Raw genomic sequence first — 18,322 nt, forward strand, 5'->3', positions numbered from 1 at the left:
ATGGAGCAGTGAATTCCTCTATCAAAGCACAACACACACACATATATATATATATATATATATATATATATATATATATATATATATATATATATATATATATATATAAATGTATATATATTTGTATACATACATATATACATATACATACATATATCCACATATATATCCACATATATATATATATATATATATATATATATATATATATATATATATATATATATATATATATATATATATATATATATATATATATACACACATACATATATAAATATATAAAAACATTTTCTGTTACTCTGGGCTAAGGCGTACTTGCACATGCGTCATTTGCCTGCGTGTGTTTGCAGGCATGCCAAGTCGACCGGGGACGCCATAACCAGGAAATATTGTGTAGACAAACTACATACAGGCGCAGTCGTGTTTTGCTATATAGTGGGGACTGAAAAGCAAGCCCAAATAAGCAACCACACATTCAAAAATGCGCAGTATAAACCGCAACCTGCAACTTACAAACTTTGTCAGCGACTTTAAGAAAAAAAGCAGCTATGCTTCAAAGCTAAACTTGCCATTCAGTACAAATATTTATTCGTCTATTTTTGGTTGCTATTCATTCCTGTGACGCAACATGAGCTGGAACGTTGCTGCTTTTCCATTGTTATGGTATGCAATGAGGATGCCACAGGATGCATGTTAATCGCAGAATTAAGAAAAATGTTGCCTGTTAAGGAAACTTTTGTTAACTCGTTATTATCACGTTGACTGTGACTGTTACTATAAAAGCTGATTCAATCATTCATACAGAGACAGTTGCAAAGGAGCTTGAATTGATTGATTGATTGAAACTTTTATTAGTAGATTGCACAGTACAGTACATATTCCGTACAATTGGTAACATCCGAATAAGTGTTTCAACTTGTTTAAGTCGGGGTCCACGTAAATCAATTCATGGATATCAATTCATGATATCCGTTTTTGACAGTTTTTTCCAGGGAAATTAATTTTCAAAACGATGTTGTTTTGTTTTACTACCTTTGTATCAGTGTGGCCTTCTCATGTGTCACGCAGAGATTGTTCACAGCCAGGCAGGTTGCACCTCAGCCAAATGACTCACAAAAACTGAGGCTACGGCGGAAAGGTGAGAAACTTGGCTGTTTTGTTCACTAAAACTACAAGAGCTCATTGTGGCCACAAAGGCTACCATTCACCTTTCAGCAAAGCAGTCTTTTTAACAGGGATCCAACCTTATGCTTTTTCATTGCGAAACCATTTTGTTTTATTTCCATACTATACATTGGCTCTATATAGTTATTTAAGAGCTTGAAATGAGGTGATGTGATATTGATGATAAGAAACATACCCTTTGTTCCTGAAGCTGTGCTTTGACCACTTTGACCTCTGAAGATGGAGGTTTTTGATTTGCTGTCAGCTCCTCTATCTCACACACCCATGTGAGCAATGCTTCCAGGTTTTGGAGGAATGTCTCGGTGTCTGTAGATATGTCTCTCAGGGCCAATGGAGCCTTGGTGCCCTTTTGGAAGACCATCAGAAAATATATGCCACATCAATAAAAGGAAATGAACGGAGGAAAGACAAATCTGATATATTTGAGCGTTATATGGTGGAGGATAAAACATACCCTCCATTTTTCCAGACATGAATCTTGGTCTGAGCTTGAGTGCCCATCACTTTGGAACTGTGAAGTATACAAGGTCGCATCATTGTGTATAGAATGAGTATGTAAATATGCAATTAGAACTTAATATCAATGACAGGCATTAAGAAGAAGCAGAATGGTAGATTGAAAAATAGAGGAAGAGATTAAATGGATGGAAATGTGAGATTTGGTATGGTTAAAAGGATTTTGTCAACCTCAGCAAGTTCCTCAGCAACTCCATTCAGGACTCGCACAGTTCTTGTGATAATGGGGTCCCCTCCCTTATCGCCCGTTGGATACTGCGTCACTTCCACAATTTCCGTCACAACAGTTTCCGTCACCTCTGTCACTTCTGTTACTTCCCTTGATGCCAAAGTCTTCCACGACCAGGGACTCCCTTCTCTGGAATCTCTCATCTGAAAGCTGGCCCTTTTCTCTGCTGCAGTCTTGTCAGGATAAGTCAAGGGGGATCTTGCAAACTCTGAGGGCACCGTCCTCCTTGTAAGTGTGCCATTACGGGATGTTTTTATCGGGGAGGGGGTGCTCTGCCATGCATTATCCAAAGTACTGGTGCTCCTGATTGTGGAGGCTGGGGAACTGCGGAGAGGCTTTTCAGAAATGGGTGTATGAGCCCCTTCCTCTCGCTTGTGATCCAGTTCTTGTGCCTCCTGGTCTCCGTACTCCCCACTTTTCTTGGTCTTTTCTTGTGCATGTTGATCAGGAGGCTGCAACACTTTGCGCCGTTGGTAACACTCCTTCAGAAAGGCTTCATCTGACCTCACGTGCTTAGACTTTTGGCCTAGGCAGCTGGGCCGGCTTATGAGGTTACCCATAATCCTTCAGCCCACAGGCTAGTGGGGTAATAAGTGAGGTAAGAGCCCTTGGCCATGCATGCAGAATCTCCTTTAGCTACCTAAAATAAGAATATGAATGAATCATCAAGCAAAAATACACTGCTCTTTCAAAGTACTACATGCCACAGTAAAATACAACCAGTCTCTTTGCATTTCAGTTTGCTAACAACACCTACTTCTTGGCCAGGAGGGAACCCTAACGGAAATACTTGGCCCCCGATGTTGCCTGTGTCTTTGTTTTCATTTAGACCACAAACACACACACATGCTCAAACTTACATCCGCAGCTAAAATATTCCGGTCTTACAAATCCATGTGACAGGCTTGTCAAGGATCCCACTGTTGATGCTGGCATGAAGACGCAGTGGCAAAGATCCAACTCAATCTATGATTTCAGCCAAGACCAGTTCAAAGAAACCCATTAGGAAGCCAATTAAATATGACAACCATAAAAAAGACAGAAATCGCCTTTATTTTCTAGTGAGAGGCACCAGTAAGCTGCTTTGGATGCCTGTTGATTTAAGCTGAAGCTATGGATACAATTGGCCTTGTTTTGTTCTGAAATTTTGTTCTGAAATTAATTAGTAGTTGATTGACCCTAAACAGCATCAATATATTTCCAACACATTTGAATGCACTTTTTTTTAAAATGTATATGTTTTCTGAGTTAGTCTCTCTGTTTTGCTCAGTGCCGTGCCTTTAGTATTTGAAGAGGGGTTAGAGGTAATTTCAATTATGTCTGTGTCGAGGAGCTGAAGTGAGATCCCAGGGAGGATTCCTGTTGCAACCGGGTCGTCCCATTGTGCCTGGCCCAATTCAGAACTCTAGAGGTCACTTTCGGTCATGCTTGCTGACTAAAGTAGCGGGGGTGCAATTTGGCTGAACAAATGGGAGAGAAAGAGGAACTGTCTGTTTATCTGTGTGTCGTTAATGATTTGAATATACCGTCATCCCTTGATAGATCGCGCTTTTTCGCCATTCTTTTAAAAGCATGTTAAGTTTATTATCAAAGCAATGACGGTTGGAGAATCCTCCGGGCTGTACTGTAATCTACAGTAGCTGAACAAACTCAAGGCTTCTATATTGGCTGAAACGAGTATAAAGGTGTCTATATGGGTGTTATTTCATGTTTAGAGGGCTCTAATTATGTTTAATCTTGTATTTAAAAGAGTTTAAACAGTTTGTTATGCTCTAACCATACAAATGTTTTATTTATCTTTGCGGGAATGCTTTTATCGTGATTATGTCCGGTGTCAATTAACTGCGATAAACGGATAACGACTGTACTGTAATCATGGTGTGACTATGATTGAGGACACCGGTATTTTTTTCAGTGACAAAAAAAATATAGTATGGCTGACTGCTAATATCCTCTGTGTGCACTGTTCATCATCATCTCTCAATATACGATCTTTGGTCATGCACAGCCCACTCCAACTCCAGACAACAACGTAAGGTAATGAAGTCCACTTTTACTTTAAACATCATCCCATCTGAAATGTGCTGTCAAAATAATGTTAACATTAGATTAGGGTTTTCCCGATACCAATATTTTGGTACAGGTACCGGTACCAAAATGTATTTCGATACTTTTCAATACTTTTTTAAAGAAAGGGAAACACAAAAAAAGGCGTTATTGGCTTTAATAAAAAATCTTACTGTACATTAAACATACGTTTCTTATTGCAATCGAAGAACAATTTTGTCCTTAAATAAAATAGTGAACATACTAGACAACTTGTCTTTTAGTAGTAATCAAACATCCATCAAAGGCTCTTAATTTGGCTGCTGACATATTATATTTTTTTTGTGTCATTTGTTATTAATTTATTTTGTCAAAAGTATGAGGGACAAGCGGTAGAAAATACATTATTAATCTACTTTTTCATTTACTGCTAATATCTGCTTACTTTCTGTTTTAACATGTTCTATCTACATTTATGTTAAAATGTAATAAACACGTATTCTTCTTTTGTTTGGATGCTTTACATTAGTTTTGGATGATACCACAAATGTGGGTATCGATGCGATACCAAGTAGTTACATGATCATACATTAGTCATAAATAAAGTCCTCATGTGTCCAGAGACATATTCCCTGAGTTCATAAACATAATATAAATGATCAAATAAAAGATTTTGTGGTGATAAAAAATATTGATGTAATCATTGTAGTATCGACTAGATACACTCTTGTACTTGTTGTCATTAAGTGAATGTCAGGTGTAGATCCACCCATGGCATTTGTTTACATTGAGGAGCGCTAGCTTAATGATAGCGGTGAGCTATTGTATCCTCCTGCGGAATGTAGTGAAGCATGTTTAGCTATTCCTCGTCCTGCAGGGATCATACTTATAAGAAACATACTTTATTTGTCGCCATGGAGGCAAGGATTAGTGATTTAGAAGTAGCTAAAACACTGCCGACTGCGGATGGACTTTAGCCGCTAGCTAGCTAGCTTCACCTTCATCGTTAGTTTTTGAGCCAAAATGCGTCCATTCTCCCTTTTCTGTCTACACACTGTGTCTGCTTGTAAGTACTCCGCGCTAAGTACTTGCGCTGCCGAACATGCTACTCTGCTCATAAAACCATCAATGTCACGACGTGACAACAGCGCACCGTCATGCCCGTTAATGAATTTTTTTTAAAAAGGAACCGGTACTTTTTAGAGGCGGTGTAGTACTGTTTATGATTCATTAGTATCGCGGTACTTTACTAGTACCGGTATAATGTACAACCCTACATTAGATTATACTAATGTACTTAATGTTGCTTTCACCTGAATACAATTGATGTGAAACACTGTCGGTATCAAATCCATGTTGGATTTAAATATTAAGTAAAGTTTTTAAACTTATGGTTTAATGGTGTTAACATTATTTGATACGCTAAACTTCAGCATACTAATGAACAAAAGTGGATTATTCATTGTGTTGCTCAAGGTAACATTATTCATATGGTGCTTGGATACCCGTAATTTCAGCCGTTAGTCCTTGATGGACAACATTTTGACCTCGGTATTTACAGCCCTGAGTGTAATAATGTGTTGGATTCTTTTTGGGGACACAAACAGTCTGTTGCCATTTAAAAACTAGGCATGGCTTTTAAATAAATGACAATCTAAATAGGACCCATTTTGATATGACCCCTGCATGTGCATTAATAATGACTTATCGTGTATGTCCGGGCACAGCAGATGATTCATTGAAAGAACCCACAGGGGAGTATTGAGTAAGATCAGAGAGTGGTGGCCCAGACAAAGCCCCAGCTTCGAGATCAATGATTACCCAGTTAGCTCACATCACTACTCAGCCGAGAGTCTTTGGGGGCCTACAGAGTGTCTGTGACCATGTCTGAATCCAAGATAGGCGGGGTGTACTGTCTGGTATTACTACTACTTTGTTGGCATTTGCTAAACTACTTATTTGCTTCTACATGAAAATATACGGACGTCTAATCAAAACGTACGCTGTGCATTATTCAGAATGTGATCGAAAAAATTGTGCGATTTTTGAGGGTATTTCGCAGTTATCGACATGACCTACATTTCTATCAAAACACAAACAAAAAAAACCAAATCATTGAGCCTGCATATGATACACAACTGTCTTTGTTTACTCTCAAACTGAGAGGATCAGAGAGCTAAAGAACCACTCATCCATTTAATTCATATTGTGATGACCTAACCATCCTATCACTTAACCTTTTCAGGGGTTTGCCATAATTCAGATCAGCTAATATTTTATAGGGAAATACTGGATTTGCTTTTCCATATTAGTTTATTGACTCGGGCCAATTTTCATGATATAATTGTTAACTAGCATTTTACATTTTGCAAAGCACAATATTGAGGGAAATGCAATTAGCAGGAGAGTAATAATCATCAATCACAACAATACAGCCCTATGTTTTGGCACTCGAGGTTAAGTGAGGTCTTAAAGTAGCAATCATGGTAGTGGTCCCTTAACAAGCATATACAGTAGCAACGTGGTTACCCTTGAGACTCATATAGTAGGATGGAATTGATATAAGGTCACAAGTTCACCTCAAATATCTTATAAAGACACATCACATTTATTCAAATAAAATGTTAAACAGGATTAATCAGGCAACTGATAGACTATTTGAAAACATATATGGTAACACTTTAGTATGGGGAACATATTGTAAGTAACAAATACTTAATTTAGAGTTATTTGGTTAGGGTTAGGGTTAGAGAGTTAGGGTTATTTGTATAATAAGGCCATGCAGAATAAGGCATTAATAAGTACTTAATAATGACTAATTAAGAGCCAATATGTTACTAATTTGCATGTTAATAAGCAACTAATTAATGGTGAATATGTTCCCCATACTAAAGTGTTACCATATATATGTATATATATACTGTATATATATGCATACTTACATTACACAAATCAATTCACTCTGATGGTTTAGTAGGAACGTTGCAATTGTTTTTTTTCATTCAGAACCGAAAATCCATCAGTCACAATTCCTCTTGAGCAGCCGAGTCCAAACACAAACATCCTCCTTGCCAATATTTCCCTCACTGGGACTTTTGGCGCTTTATGTGAACTACACTTACCCTAAAGCCGGGACCGACAGCATGAGTAAAGGAATCCAGCCAGTCACCATTCAGCATTCAAATAGGAAGAAAAAAAAAAAAAAGCTTTGTTTGAGCATCTTTTGAGTGAGCCTCCCAGATCCAACATCCCAAACTAAGGACTGTGCACACACAAACACATCAATACTCCCTTCGACACACACACATGCTCACATAAAAACACACACTTTCTCAACACGAGCGCACACATGTCCTGATAACTCATGCTTTTTGGGTTGCCCACAGTCACAGGGAAACAATGTCCTCCTCCTCTCCCCTCCCCTCCCCTCCCACAGGCTCGGCTCCTCTCCCTTTCTTCTTTGTTGTGGGAGCCGAGATAGAGGAATTCCTTCCTTGTTAACGCCGCTGATGGGATGGTGCGCCCAAAACGGAGACAATGTATTCCAACGGCTGAGTTGAACTCCCACAGCTCTCTGCCAACAGCCGCTCGTACATGGAGGTCAGAGGTGCGTCCAACAACAAGGTGATGTCATCCTTGCACCTTCTGATGCTGCTCAGGTTGCTCATGCTGTACCAGGTCGGCCGGTAGGCAAAGTGCCCCCTTGTACCCTCCCTGAGCTTCCCTCTCCCCCTTCTCATTCGACAAAGCCCCTCCCCTGGATTTGAGCAAAGCTTAAAAACTAGGGTGGGTGCATGGGAGGCAAAAAAAAAGGAGATTTTTCTAAAGACCCCCCCCCCCCCCCCCCCCCCCCCCCCGGGCCACCCTCGAAACATTCACATGTTAAGTGACAGCTGCCTCAGCCCCTTTTCCCCTTTCTGTGGTGAGGGAGAGAAGTGCAGGCTACAAAGGAAGAGACCCACACCCACTCTGATACCAATCCACGCATGCATTCACCCCCCAACCTGCAACCCCCCTCCCCTTCTCCATTCAGAGGCAGTGCAAGAGTCTTTCCCAGCTGCAAGAAAGAGGACTAATCACTGCACAACATCTGAAATTACTTTTCAACCTATTTCCAGCCATTGTAGCCCTGGCCCATAAACAAATAAGACAACATAGACCGGGAGATGAGTGTTTTCTCTGGTTTGAGCTTGGATATGCATAAAAATGACCCCTGCTTTGAAATGATGGCATGTCTTAGTACAGGATGTCATACTATTTGCCTGGGGACTACTTTGTAGAAATCAAATGTATCTCTGAGAAACGTGCACGTCAACTGTCTAATCAAAACCTATGTTTGTTTCTTGTGTTGACGAAGCTCAAATCTACTTCCAATTTCTGTATACAGCGCTAAGCCTTCTGGTTAATAATGTTAAAGTTAAAGTACCAATGATTGTCACACACACACTAGGTGTAGAGATGTCCGATAAATGCTTTAAAATGTAATATCGGAAATTATCGGTATCGGTTTCAAAATGTAAAATTAATGACTTTTTAAAACGCCGTTGTACGGAGCAGTACATATCCGGTAAAACACGGACGTAGGGAGAAGTACAGAGCAGTTGCGTCTCCCAGTCAGCAGCTCCTCCCCTCTCCCCTCTCCCACACACAACACAGGAGTTGCAGCACGACTGCAGCATGAGAGGTTTACTGGCGACGCTTGATGACAAACCGCCGCGAGCGGAGCATAACAGCAACAAGAGTGTGTTGTTGCCGGTGCTGTAGCCGTGGCTAACAAGCGAGCTCGCTCGGTGACTGACTAACGACACCATATCTATGGTTTGGGATTATTTTAAAGTGTGTCTGACGGATAAAAAACTGGCAATTTGCAATGACTGCAAAAATTTGGTTATGCGAGGAGGAACCAAGACGTCTTCCTTTAATACGAGCAATTAGATCTCCCACCTCTTCAAGAATCATAAGGAGATACACGATGAATACAAACGGAAGATGGATGAAAAGCAAACACCGAAAAAAAGTTGTACCACACAGTTGTCGCTTAAAGACTCCGCCGAGAAAAAACAAAAATACAACAAAAACCACCCCGGGGCAAAATCTCACGTTGTGGTCAGGGACAACGCACAACGGTGGAGTTTGGTGTGGCTAGTCTGCCCTGCATGGCGCACACTTTGCAGCTTGCAGTGAACGGAGATGCCCTGTCTCAACGCAGCATTTCAGAAGCTCTGGCTGACTGCTAGGCCACTTCAAGCACTCACCACTAGCTTGCAGCACATTTGTGTTACTCATACAAATACCATGAATTGATTAACGTGGACCCCGACTTAAACAAGTTGAAAAATGTATTCGTTTGTTTCCATTTAGTGGTCAATTGTACGGAATATGTACTGTACTGTGCAATCTACTAATAAAAGTTTCAATCAATCAATCAATATGTTAAAGCAGGGCAGATTGAGCCCAGTTTATAATTCCCTGTTATGCAGTATGCCAGGCAGTCTTGCACTAAAGGAGGACTATGTTATTGTGTACTTTATTACTCTAGTATACTCTGGACTGAAGCTCTGTGCCTTCATTGTTTTTGTAGCTGTTATTTTGAGGCATGTTTAAAAAAAATAATGCACTTTGTTAGACTTAGACTTAGACTTAGACTTAGACTTTGTGAAAGTCAAAGTATAGTATTTCCCATAGTTGTAGTGGGTATCAGGATGATCTCAGGGAGAGCATATCCCAAATTCCAAGAGACTGTTTTGAGGCATGTTGAAAAAAAAAAAAGCACTTTATGACTTCAATAATAAATATGGCAGTGCCATGTTGGCACTTTTTTCCATAATTTGAGTTGAAGTTGTTCTCTTATTTTGGAAAAACTTGTTACATTGTTTAAGGGCAATCACAACAAAATTAGGCATAATAATGTGTTAATTCCATGACCGTATATATATATATATCGGTATCGGTTGATATCGGAATCGGTAATTAAGAGTTGGACAATATCGGAATATCGGATATCAGCAAAAAAGCCGTTATCGTACATCTCCAACTAGGTGTGGTGAAATTTGTCCTCTGCATTCGACCCATCCCCTTGTTCACCCCCTGGGAGGTGAGGGGAGCAGTGAGCAGCAGCGGTGGTCGCACCCGGGAATATTTTTTTTATGATTCAACCCCCAATTCCAACCCTTGATGCTGAGTGCCAAGCAGGGAGGTAATGGGTCCCATTTTTATAGACTTTGGTATGACTCGACCGGGGTTTGAACTCACAACCTACCGATCTTATGGCGGACACTCTAACCACTAGGCCACTGAGTAGTAATGTAGTATATAAACATTTATATTTATTTAACCTTTACTTATCTAAACTAGGACAATTAAGAACATATGTTTGCAATGCTGACCTATTAAAGAGGCATCACTTACATGTTAGAGAAGTTGAAATCAATCAATAAATAAATAAATAAATCAAAATGTATCTACAAACCTCAAAACCAGTGAAGTTGGCACGTTGTGTAAATTGTAAATAAAAACAAAATACATATTTGCAAATCCTTTTCAACCTATATTCAATTAAATAGACTGCAAAGACAAGATACTTAACGTTCGAACTGGAAAACATTGTTACCTATTTCAAGCCATTGTAACCGTGGCCCATAAACAAAGAAGACAACATAGACCAGGACATGAGTGTTTTCTCTGGTTTGAGCTTGGATATGCGTAAAAAGGACCCCTACTTTGAAATGATGGCATGTCTTAGTACAAGATGTCATACTATTTGCCGCAACCTTAATCCGCGGCTCTTTAGCGCCGTCCTAGTGGCTCCCTGGACCTCTTTCAGAGATGTGTGAAAATGGAAAAACAAGAAGAAAATTTTTTTGTTTTTGTTTTAATATATTTTCTGTCGGAGAACAAACATGACAGAAACCGTCTTCATTGTTAGAAAACCCACTGTTTATATTAAACATGCTTCACTTAAAACATTGAGAATAAATTCATAAAATCACAATTTGTTTCAATAATATTGAAAAAAAAAGCATCAAAACATTGCAACGTTTGCCATAACTTTCTGAAAAAGTTGTTGGGAATTCATGCAAAAGCCTACAAAATCCTGGAGTTACTGACTGTACTCCTCTCCATATATTGGAAGTAGAAATTAGATTTGGATCATGACAATATTCTTCTATACTGTATTATTTACACATTTTCACATGTAAACAAACAAAGAAGCGCACTCACAAGTGACTCAACGGAAGCTTTTATGCCCCAAATTCTGCCCACTTCATTCTCTTGCTTCTGTGTTTCTCCAGCCAGCCAAATAATGGAGCAAATCAACTGATTCCACAAATGCATACCGTACAATCCGCACACCCACACTCTTTCCAATTAACAAGACATGCATGATACTCTCTTCTTCCTACCAACTTCAAAAGGTTAATGAGTTGACTTACATTTTGTTAGTCAATGGAATATCCAGTTTAAAGCACCTACATCTACTTTTCAACTGTGAGGCTTCATAAACTATATTGCATAGAAGTACCTGAGTACTGCATGTCTCATAATCATTACTTTGGAAACATTGATAAGTCATGTGAATACATACAGTATGGATATGCTCTCCTACAGAAACCATATTAAAACAAAAATTTTTTTTTTTTCCTAATATTTTTCCATTTTCACACATTTTTTAAAAAGCTCCAGAGGGCCACGAGGCCGACGCTAAAGAGCCGCATGCGGCTCTAGAGCCGCGGACTGCCGACCCCCAACCTAAACCTAAGAAGCTATGTGTTATTCGTTATATTTCCTGGACAGCATGTTGATTATTCGAGCACTGCTGCCACCAACTCGCAGGTTTTCATATCGTTGAAGCCTTTACATAAAGACGCTAATAGCTACTGTGTTCCATTTACCTCGGAAGTTGTAAGTCAGCAATGCCATCCAACAATACATCATATATGGCTGATTTAGAGCGACAAAAACTAATCAGAAGGTCTAATACCACATCTTATAGAAGCTTATATTATTGCTTATATTAGGAGCAATCATCTTTGCTCCATAATACGGGTCGCACGATTTTCCAAGTAGGAAGTCCGACTTTGAGGGGCGTTCCATTTGAAACTTCTGACAAGGAACCAGGAATTTCTCAGTACAAATGGAATGCACATTAATAAGATGGCTCTCACTGCCCCCCATGGTTAAGAAATACTGAATTAGCCAAACATGTGAGGAGTAGAACCTGTACAAAATCCAGCAAACGTTGTTCCAACAGGGATTTTGAAACCTCAAACGCCTGAGTGCAAGGCAGACATTTTTAGAAAAACATAGACTTCCACATGCAGAGTTTAGCTGCGAATGGTGTACAAAAACAAAGTTTTATTTGGGTCATTGGTGAGTTCATGTATTTAACAACTAACCCCACAGTTGCAGTGCTGAGGCATCACTTTTCCAGGACACCTTGAACCCAACATTCATTATTGACCTAATTTTGACCAAAACTTGTTTTTTTACAGTAGTTCCACACAGACGCACAAATATTGCATTGTTTTATGAATGCTTTTACAATACTCTCTACTAAACATATATGTCACAAATAAACTCCCACACACAATCATAACCTATGGTGCCAGATAGGGTGGTACGGTATACCGGTAATGGTATAGTACCACGATACTAATTAATCATATTCGGTACTATACCGCCTCTAAAAAGTAAAAAGTACCGGTCCACCACCCCCCTGCACCCAGTCGTCGTCACGTCGTGTCTCTGTTGGTTTTACGAGCAGAGGAGCGTATTTGGCAGCGCATAATCACGGAGTACTTACAAGCAGACACAGTTTGTAGACAGAAAAGGGAGAACAGACGCATTTTGGCCTAAAAAGTAAAGATAAAGGTGAAGTTATAACACTGAAACGCCCGCAGGAAGAGGTGCTTTAAGACATGGCTAGCTAGGTAGCGGCTAAAATGCAGCCCCAATCGGCAGTGCTTTGGCTACTTCTAAATCACTAATCCTGGTCTCCATGGTGACACATAAGGTACATTTCTTACAAGCATCATCCCTGCAGGACGAGGAATAGCTAAACATGCTTCAATACACACCGTAGCTCACCGGCGTCACAATGTAAACAAACGCCATTGGTGGATCTACACCTAACATCCACTGTAATGATACAAAGTACAGGAGCGTATCTAGTCCATACTAATATGATTACATCGATATTTTTTAGCATCACAAAATCTTTTTCTTTTTCTTTTTCTTTTTTATATTATATTTATAAACTCAGGAAATATGTCCCTGGACACATGAGGACTGAATATGACCAATGCATGATCCTGTAACTACTTGGTATCAGATTGATACCTAAATGTGTGGTATCATCCAAAACTAATGTAAAGTATCAAAAAACAGAAGAATAAGTGATTATTACATTTTAACAGAAGTGTAGATAGAAAATGTTAAAAGAGAAAGTGAACAGATATTAACAGTAAATGAACAAGTAGATTAATGATTCATTTTCTACCACTTGTCCTTAATAATGTTGACTAAATAATATAATGAAAAATGACACAACATGTTACTGCATACGTCAGCAGACTAATTAAGAGCCTTTGTTTGCTTACTTACTACTAAAAGACAAGTTGTTTTGTATGTTCACTATTTTATTTAAGGACAAACTTGCAATAAGAAACATATGTTTAATGTACCGTAAGAATTTTTGTTAAAATAAAGCAAATAATGCAATATTTTGTGGTCCCCTTTATTTAGAAAAGTATCCAAAAGTACAGAAACGTTTCGAAATACATTTTGGTACCGGTACCAACATATTGGTATCGGGACAACACTAGTGTCAGAGTACAAGGACTGAGCAAGGTAATGCCAGGTTTTATAGAAGGTGAACTGATCTGACCGGTGTGTAGTTCATCATCGGTGTGATAATCTTGTAAAATTGTGTACTATAATGAAGCGGACACAGTTTGGGAGAAGCAATAATGTGCCTTGAGACAATGTAGCAGCCAATGAGAGCAAATATTTAGTTTTAGTTCCCATGCAACTGATGACCTGAGCCAAACAAAACAAAGAATAATTTTCCGGGCTCTGTTTTGCCCTTCCTCCACGATTTAAAACTCCAATGGTCCTCCCCAGAACATGATAATTAGTCCTCTTCACCAGATATGAAGAAGGGGGTTCATTCTTTGGGTCGAACCAGAACTATTCATTGCATACAAAAGAGGCCATTCCAAGAAGAGTGAATGAAAGGCTGTGGGACATCCCAAAGGAGTTACCTTGACCCTTCAGGGCTAACTGGGCGCTGGAAAGCAAAGTCAATGTTGAGAACAGGATTTAACCAATTCAAACAAATTGTCAGTTCTGCGTTTTGATGTTGTATTGTATAATGTATGGCATTAAAATTATTATATCTGGAAAGACTACCCTAAGTTCTATAGAATGAAATCAATTTGACAAGCTGAGGGGTAGAGAGGAACCACATATTGTTTACTCAACATGTCTACCATCTGTATTCTTTGAGCCAAATGGTCTGTAAGGAAGACACTAGCAGTCCACTGAACAACAAGCAGCAGTCACTAGGAGCATGAAAAAAAGAGGATGATAAACTATGATCTGTGACACCCATGACGACACCTATTTGCAAGTTGCTATATACCTATTGTGTATTTAGGCTAATGTGGGGCATATGCTGCATGCAAACGAGATCCAAAGACAGGGAGCCTTTATACTAACATTTGTCATGGGCTGGAAAACTGGCTTAAGGACTAACATAGGACCTAATATGGTTTAACACAGAGTCGTAGTTTTGACTAATTTAATGAATTGTGCTAATGCTATATTTGAAATAACTGAACCTATTTCACAAACAAGCACTAGTCTGAAATCATTCTGAAATAACAATTATAATATTACTTGGATTATGTTTTCATTGTAACAATTCCCCCAAAAAATGTCACATCCCCATGTTTTTGTAGTCCAATAAAAACTAAGCATTCTGCAGATAATAGTGGTTAGAGTGTCCGCCCTGAGATCGGTAGGTTTTGAGTTCAAACCCCGGCAGAGTCATACCAAAGACTATACAAATGGGACCCATTACCTCCCTGCTTGGCACTCAGCATCAAGGGTTGGAATTGGGGGTTAAATCACCAAAAATGATTCCCGGGGTGGCCACCGCTGCTGCCCACTGCTCCCCTCACCTCCCAGGGGGTGATCAAGGGTGATGGGTCAAATGCAGATAATAATTTCACCACACCTAGTGTGTGTGTGACAATCATTGGTACTTTAACTTTAAGTTTAACTTAATAATGTACATGCAAAAACAACTTTGCTGTGAAATTTGCCACACTCTTTTTTTGTCACTCATGCTCCAGTCCAGTAGGTGGTGTGCACATACAGGCAGAGTGGACAACTTACATGAAAAAAAACAGCTGGCAACATCCATCCATCCATCCATTTTCTATCGCTTCTCCCTTTCGGGGTTGCGGGGGGTGCAGGAGCTTATCTCAGCTGCATTCGGGCGGAAGGCGGTGTACACCCTGGACAAGTCGCCACCTAATTGCAGGGCCCAGCTGGCAACAACGAATCGGTTATGTATTTATAATTTAAAAGAGCTCCTGAAAAGCCACGACTCGTCGGTGGACTCACATCCACGGACATAGTTTGTCCCCTGCACTTTTTCAAAAGGCAGTTTTTGTCTCCTGTGCTTTTTAACGTCCAAAAATAATGTTATTCTATTGAACGGAGACAAGTCAAACACTCGCGGGAAGTGGAAAATGGTTATTCAGTCAGAAGCTTGTCTCTTTAAACCACCCACAAGCGAACTGACTGGCTTTCTGGGTCGACTTTCTTGACAGCATTCATCTGTCAGTTGCCAGATACGTGCGAGTTGGTTTACACAAGGAAATATGAATCATGAACATTCAATCAATCAATCAATCAATCAAAGTTTTCTTATATAGTCCTTAATCACAAATGTCTCAAAGGGCTGCACAAGCCATAACCACATCCTCGGCTCAGATCCCACATCAGGCCAAGAAAAAACTCAACCCAATGGGATACAATGAGAACCCTAGGAGGGGACACCGGGTGACCGGTGCAATGGACGTAGAGTGATTTGCCCTGAAACTGGAATGAAAGTGTCATAACTTGGACTATAGTGCAGTTTCCTGCGTGGATTGTTTTCCCGAGATGCATAAGAATTGGATCGGACATGGCGTGAAGGTAAATACATGATTTAATGATTACTATCAAAAGTGTAAACAAAAGGCGCGCACAAGGCGGAGACACAAAACTGGCTAAAGAACAAAAACTACACTTAACGTAGACTATGGGCAAGAAACCAAAGACTCGCTAAACGTGACATGAATAAACAAAAACTTACTTGGAAAAGCATGGAACGAGCATTGAACTATGGCATGGAATGAGCATAATCAGAGTGATGACGCCAGGCCGACTACCTGGCAACTACAGGCTTAAATAGTCATGTGATGATTGAAAACAGGTGCATGAGGCCAACACGTGAGACAGGTGAAACTAATGGTCGTCATGGTGACAAAACAAACAAGGATGCGTAAAAAACAGGAACTATGGAGTTTTAACGAAACAGAACATAACTAAACTAGACATGATCACAAGACATGACAGAAAGGGTTCACAGAGATTGTTAGACGCTAGGTGTTCATTTAGCTGCTGTGCAAGAATTTTTTCGAGGATTTTCGAGATAAAGGGTAGGTGGGACAACGGCCGGTAGTTTACCATGAGATCAGGATCGAGGTTATGTCTTTTGAGCAGAGGATAAATAACCACTTTTTTGAATGCTAGGGGAACAGTGCCAAAGGAAAGTGATAAGTTTATAATATTTAGCACTGATGGTGAACAAGAAGGACAAACAAAGAATCAACTCCACTCAAAGGTATTCATGTTGTTAACTAAGACGTGTGCTAAGGGAACAAGAAAGCAAAATACTTCCTTGTGGTCTAGATCAGTGTTTCGTAATTGTTAGTCCGCGAGCGACCCCAAAAGGGCTGCCAAAAAAGATTTGTTTCTCAGCTGTGATTCGTATGAGCTGCAGTGGTACTCAGCTGTAATACACTTTTCCACCACTTGTGGCAGTACTGACAATCTCAAACAAACAGAAGAAGTCTGGAGCTAAAGTCATAGAAAAGTTTTTTAAGCGCAAAATTTATGACTAAAGTGGTGTAGCTGTATTTTCATTCGCACTTAAATTTTATTGACAGTTTATCTGAGAAGAATATGTATTATTTGTATTATTTACTATAAATTTAGTCAACATTTATTATTTTTGGCACTGTGTTCAGTTTTCTTTTGCAGTTTATTTGATTAGTATTTATTTTTGTAATCAGCCTGACCTAAACCTTGATAATATTGTTTGTGATTAACACATGGTTTCATATCATTTGACAAGGTGTATCCTGTTAAACTTGAAATAGGTTAAATATCATTACTGAATATGATTAAAATCAAGAGTAAGATTACAAACTCAGTGTAAATATTTGAGTGGGCCTCCGGTCCCTCTGTAGTGAAAAGGTTGGGCCCCAAAGTCAAAAATATTACGAACCATTGGTCTAAAGATAATAAGCATGGTAATAAATTGTATGCTTTTGTATATTTTCTTCATAAACTCTTTTCCACAGTCTATGTAGTCTGTCTGCAATATGTTCGATTCTGGAGGCGGTCCCAGATCGCAAATGAAACCCCTCCAAAAGTATCAGAATTTATATTTAGAAAATTAACACTGTTTAAATGTTTATCTTGAAGTTTTTTCGAGACATGGTCAAAAACAAACTCATAAACATTATATAGATTCACCCGGTCACAACATTAGGTACACCTGCAAACTCTCAGTTCAATTCTGACCTGCTTAAAAAATTGCTGCTTTAAGCAGCATTTACATCATTTGCATGTTGCATGTCGGTGTTACTATTTGCATGTCAAGTTTATATAAAAATAATACTTTACTTTATCCTACTTTTTTTGCATTTCCTGCAAAACCCCACAAACAGAAACATTCAAAACTGTGTGCAACCTCACGCCAAAATGCATGAACATTATGATTTGACACTTTGGCATTGATTAACATGAATATGGAATATTATAACAACATTTATATGACAGAAAATACAGCATTCATTGTAGGTCCCTGACCCCTTTATATAGCGGTCTTTTGTGCTAAATAGCATTGACTGTCCAAGCTGTCAGCAAATAAAATATTACTGCGTGGTTATTAAATGGATTTCTGTGATACAATTTTATGAAAACTTTTTTTTTTTTACCATACCGACAAACATGGTTGTCTGTTTATTTGTGTTGGAGTGCAGCTGGGATAGGCTCCAGCTC

The 18,322-nt window shown here is 39.2% G+C and overlaps 1 protein-coding gene across 1 annotated transcript in view; it reads right to left on the reverse strand.

Moving 5' to 3' along the window:
• Nucleotides 1–18,322, reverse strand: part of LOC133659663 (plectin-like) — a 269,882-nt gene that overhangs the window by 26,490 nt on the left and 225,070 nt on the right. The window contains exons 34-37 of the mRNA XM_062062246.1: nucleotides 7,529–7,736; nucleotides 1,876–2,497; nucleotides 1,643–1,699; nucleotides 1,364–1,534 (exon numbers count right to left, since the gene is read on the reverse strand). Coding sequence (XP_061918230.1) covers nucleotides 1,364–1,534; nucleotides 1,643–1,699; nucleotides 1,876–2,497; nucleotides 7,529–7,736 — 1,058 coding nt within the window. The remainder of the gene's footprint in view (nucleotides 1–1,363; nucleotides 1,535–1,642; nucleotides 1,700–1,875; nucleotides 2,498–7,528; nucleotides 7,737–18,322) is intronic.

Source organism: Entelurus aequoreus, linkage group LG11 (assembly GCF_033978785.1).
Source record: "Entelurus aequoreus isolate RoL-2023_Sb linkage group LG11, RoL_Eaeq_v1.1, whole genome shotgun sequence".
NCBI lineage: Eukaryota > Metazoa > Chordata > Actinopteri > Syngnathiformes > Syngnathidae > Entelurus > Entelurus aequoreus.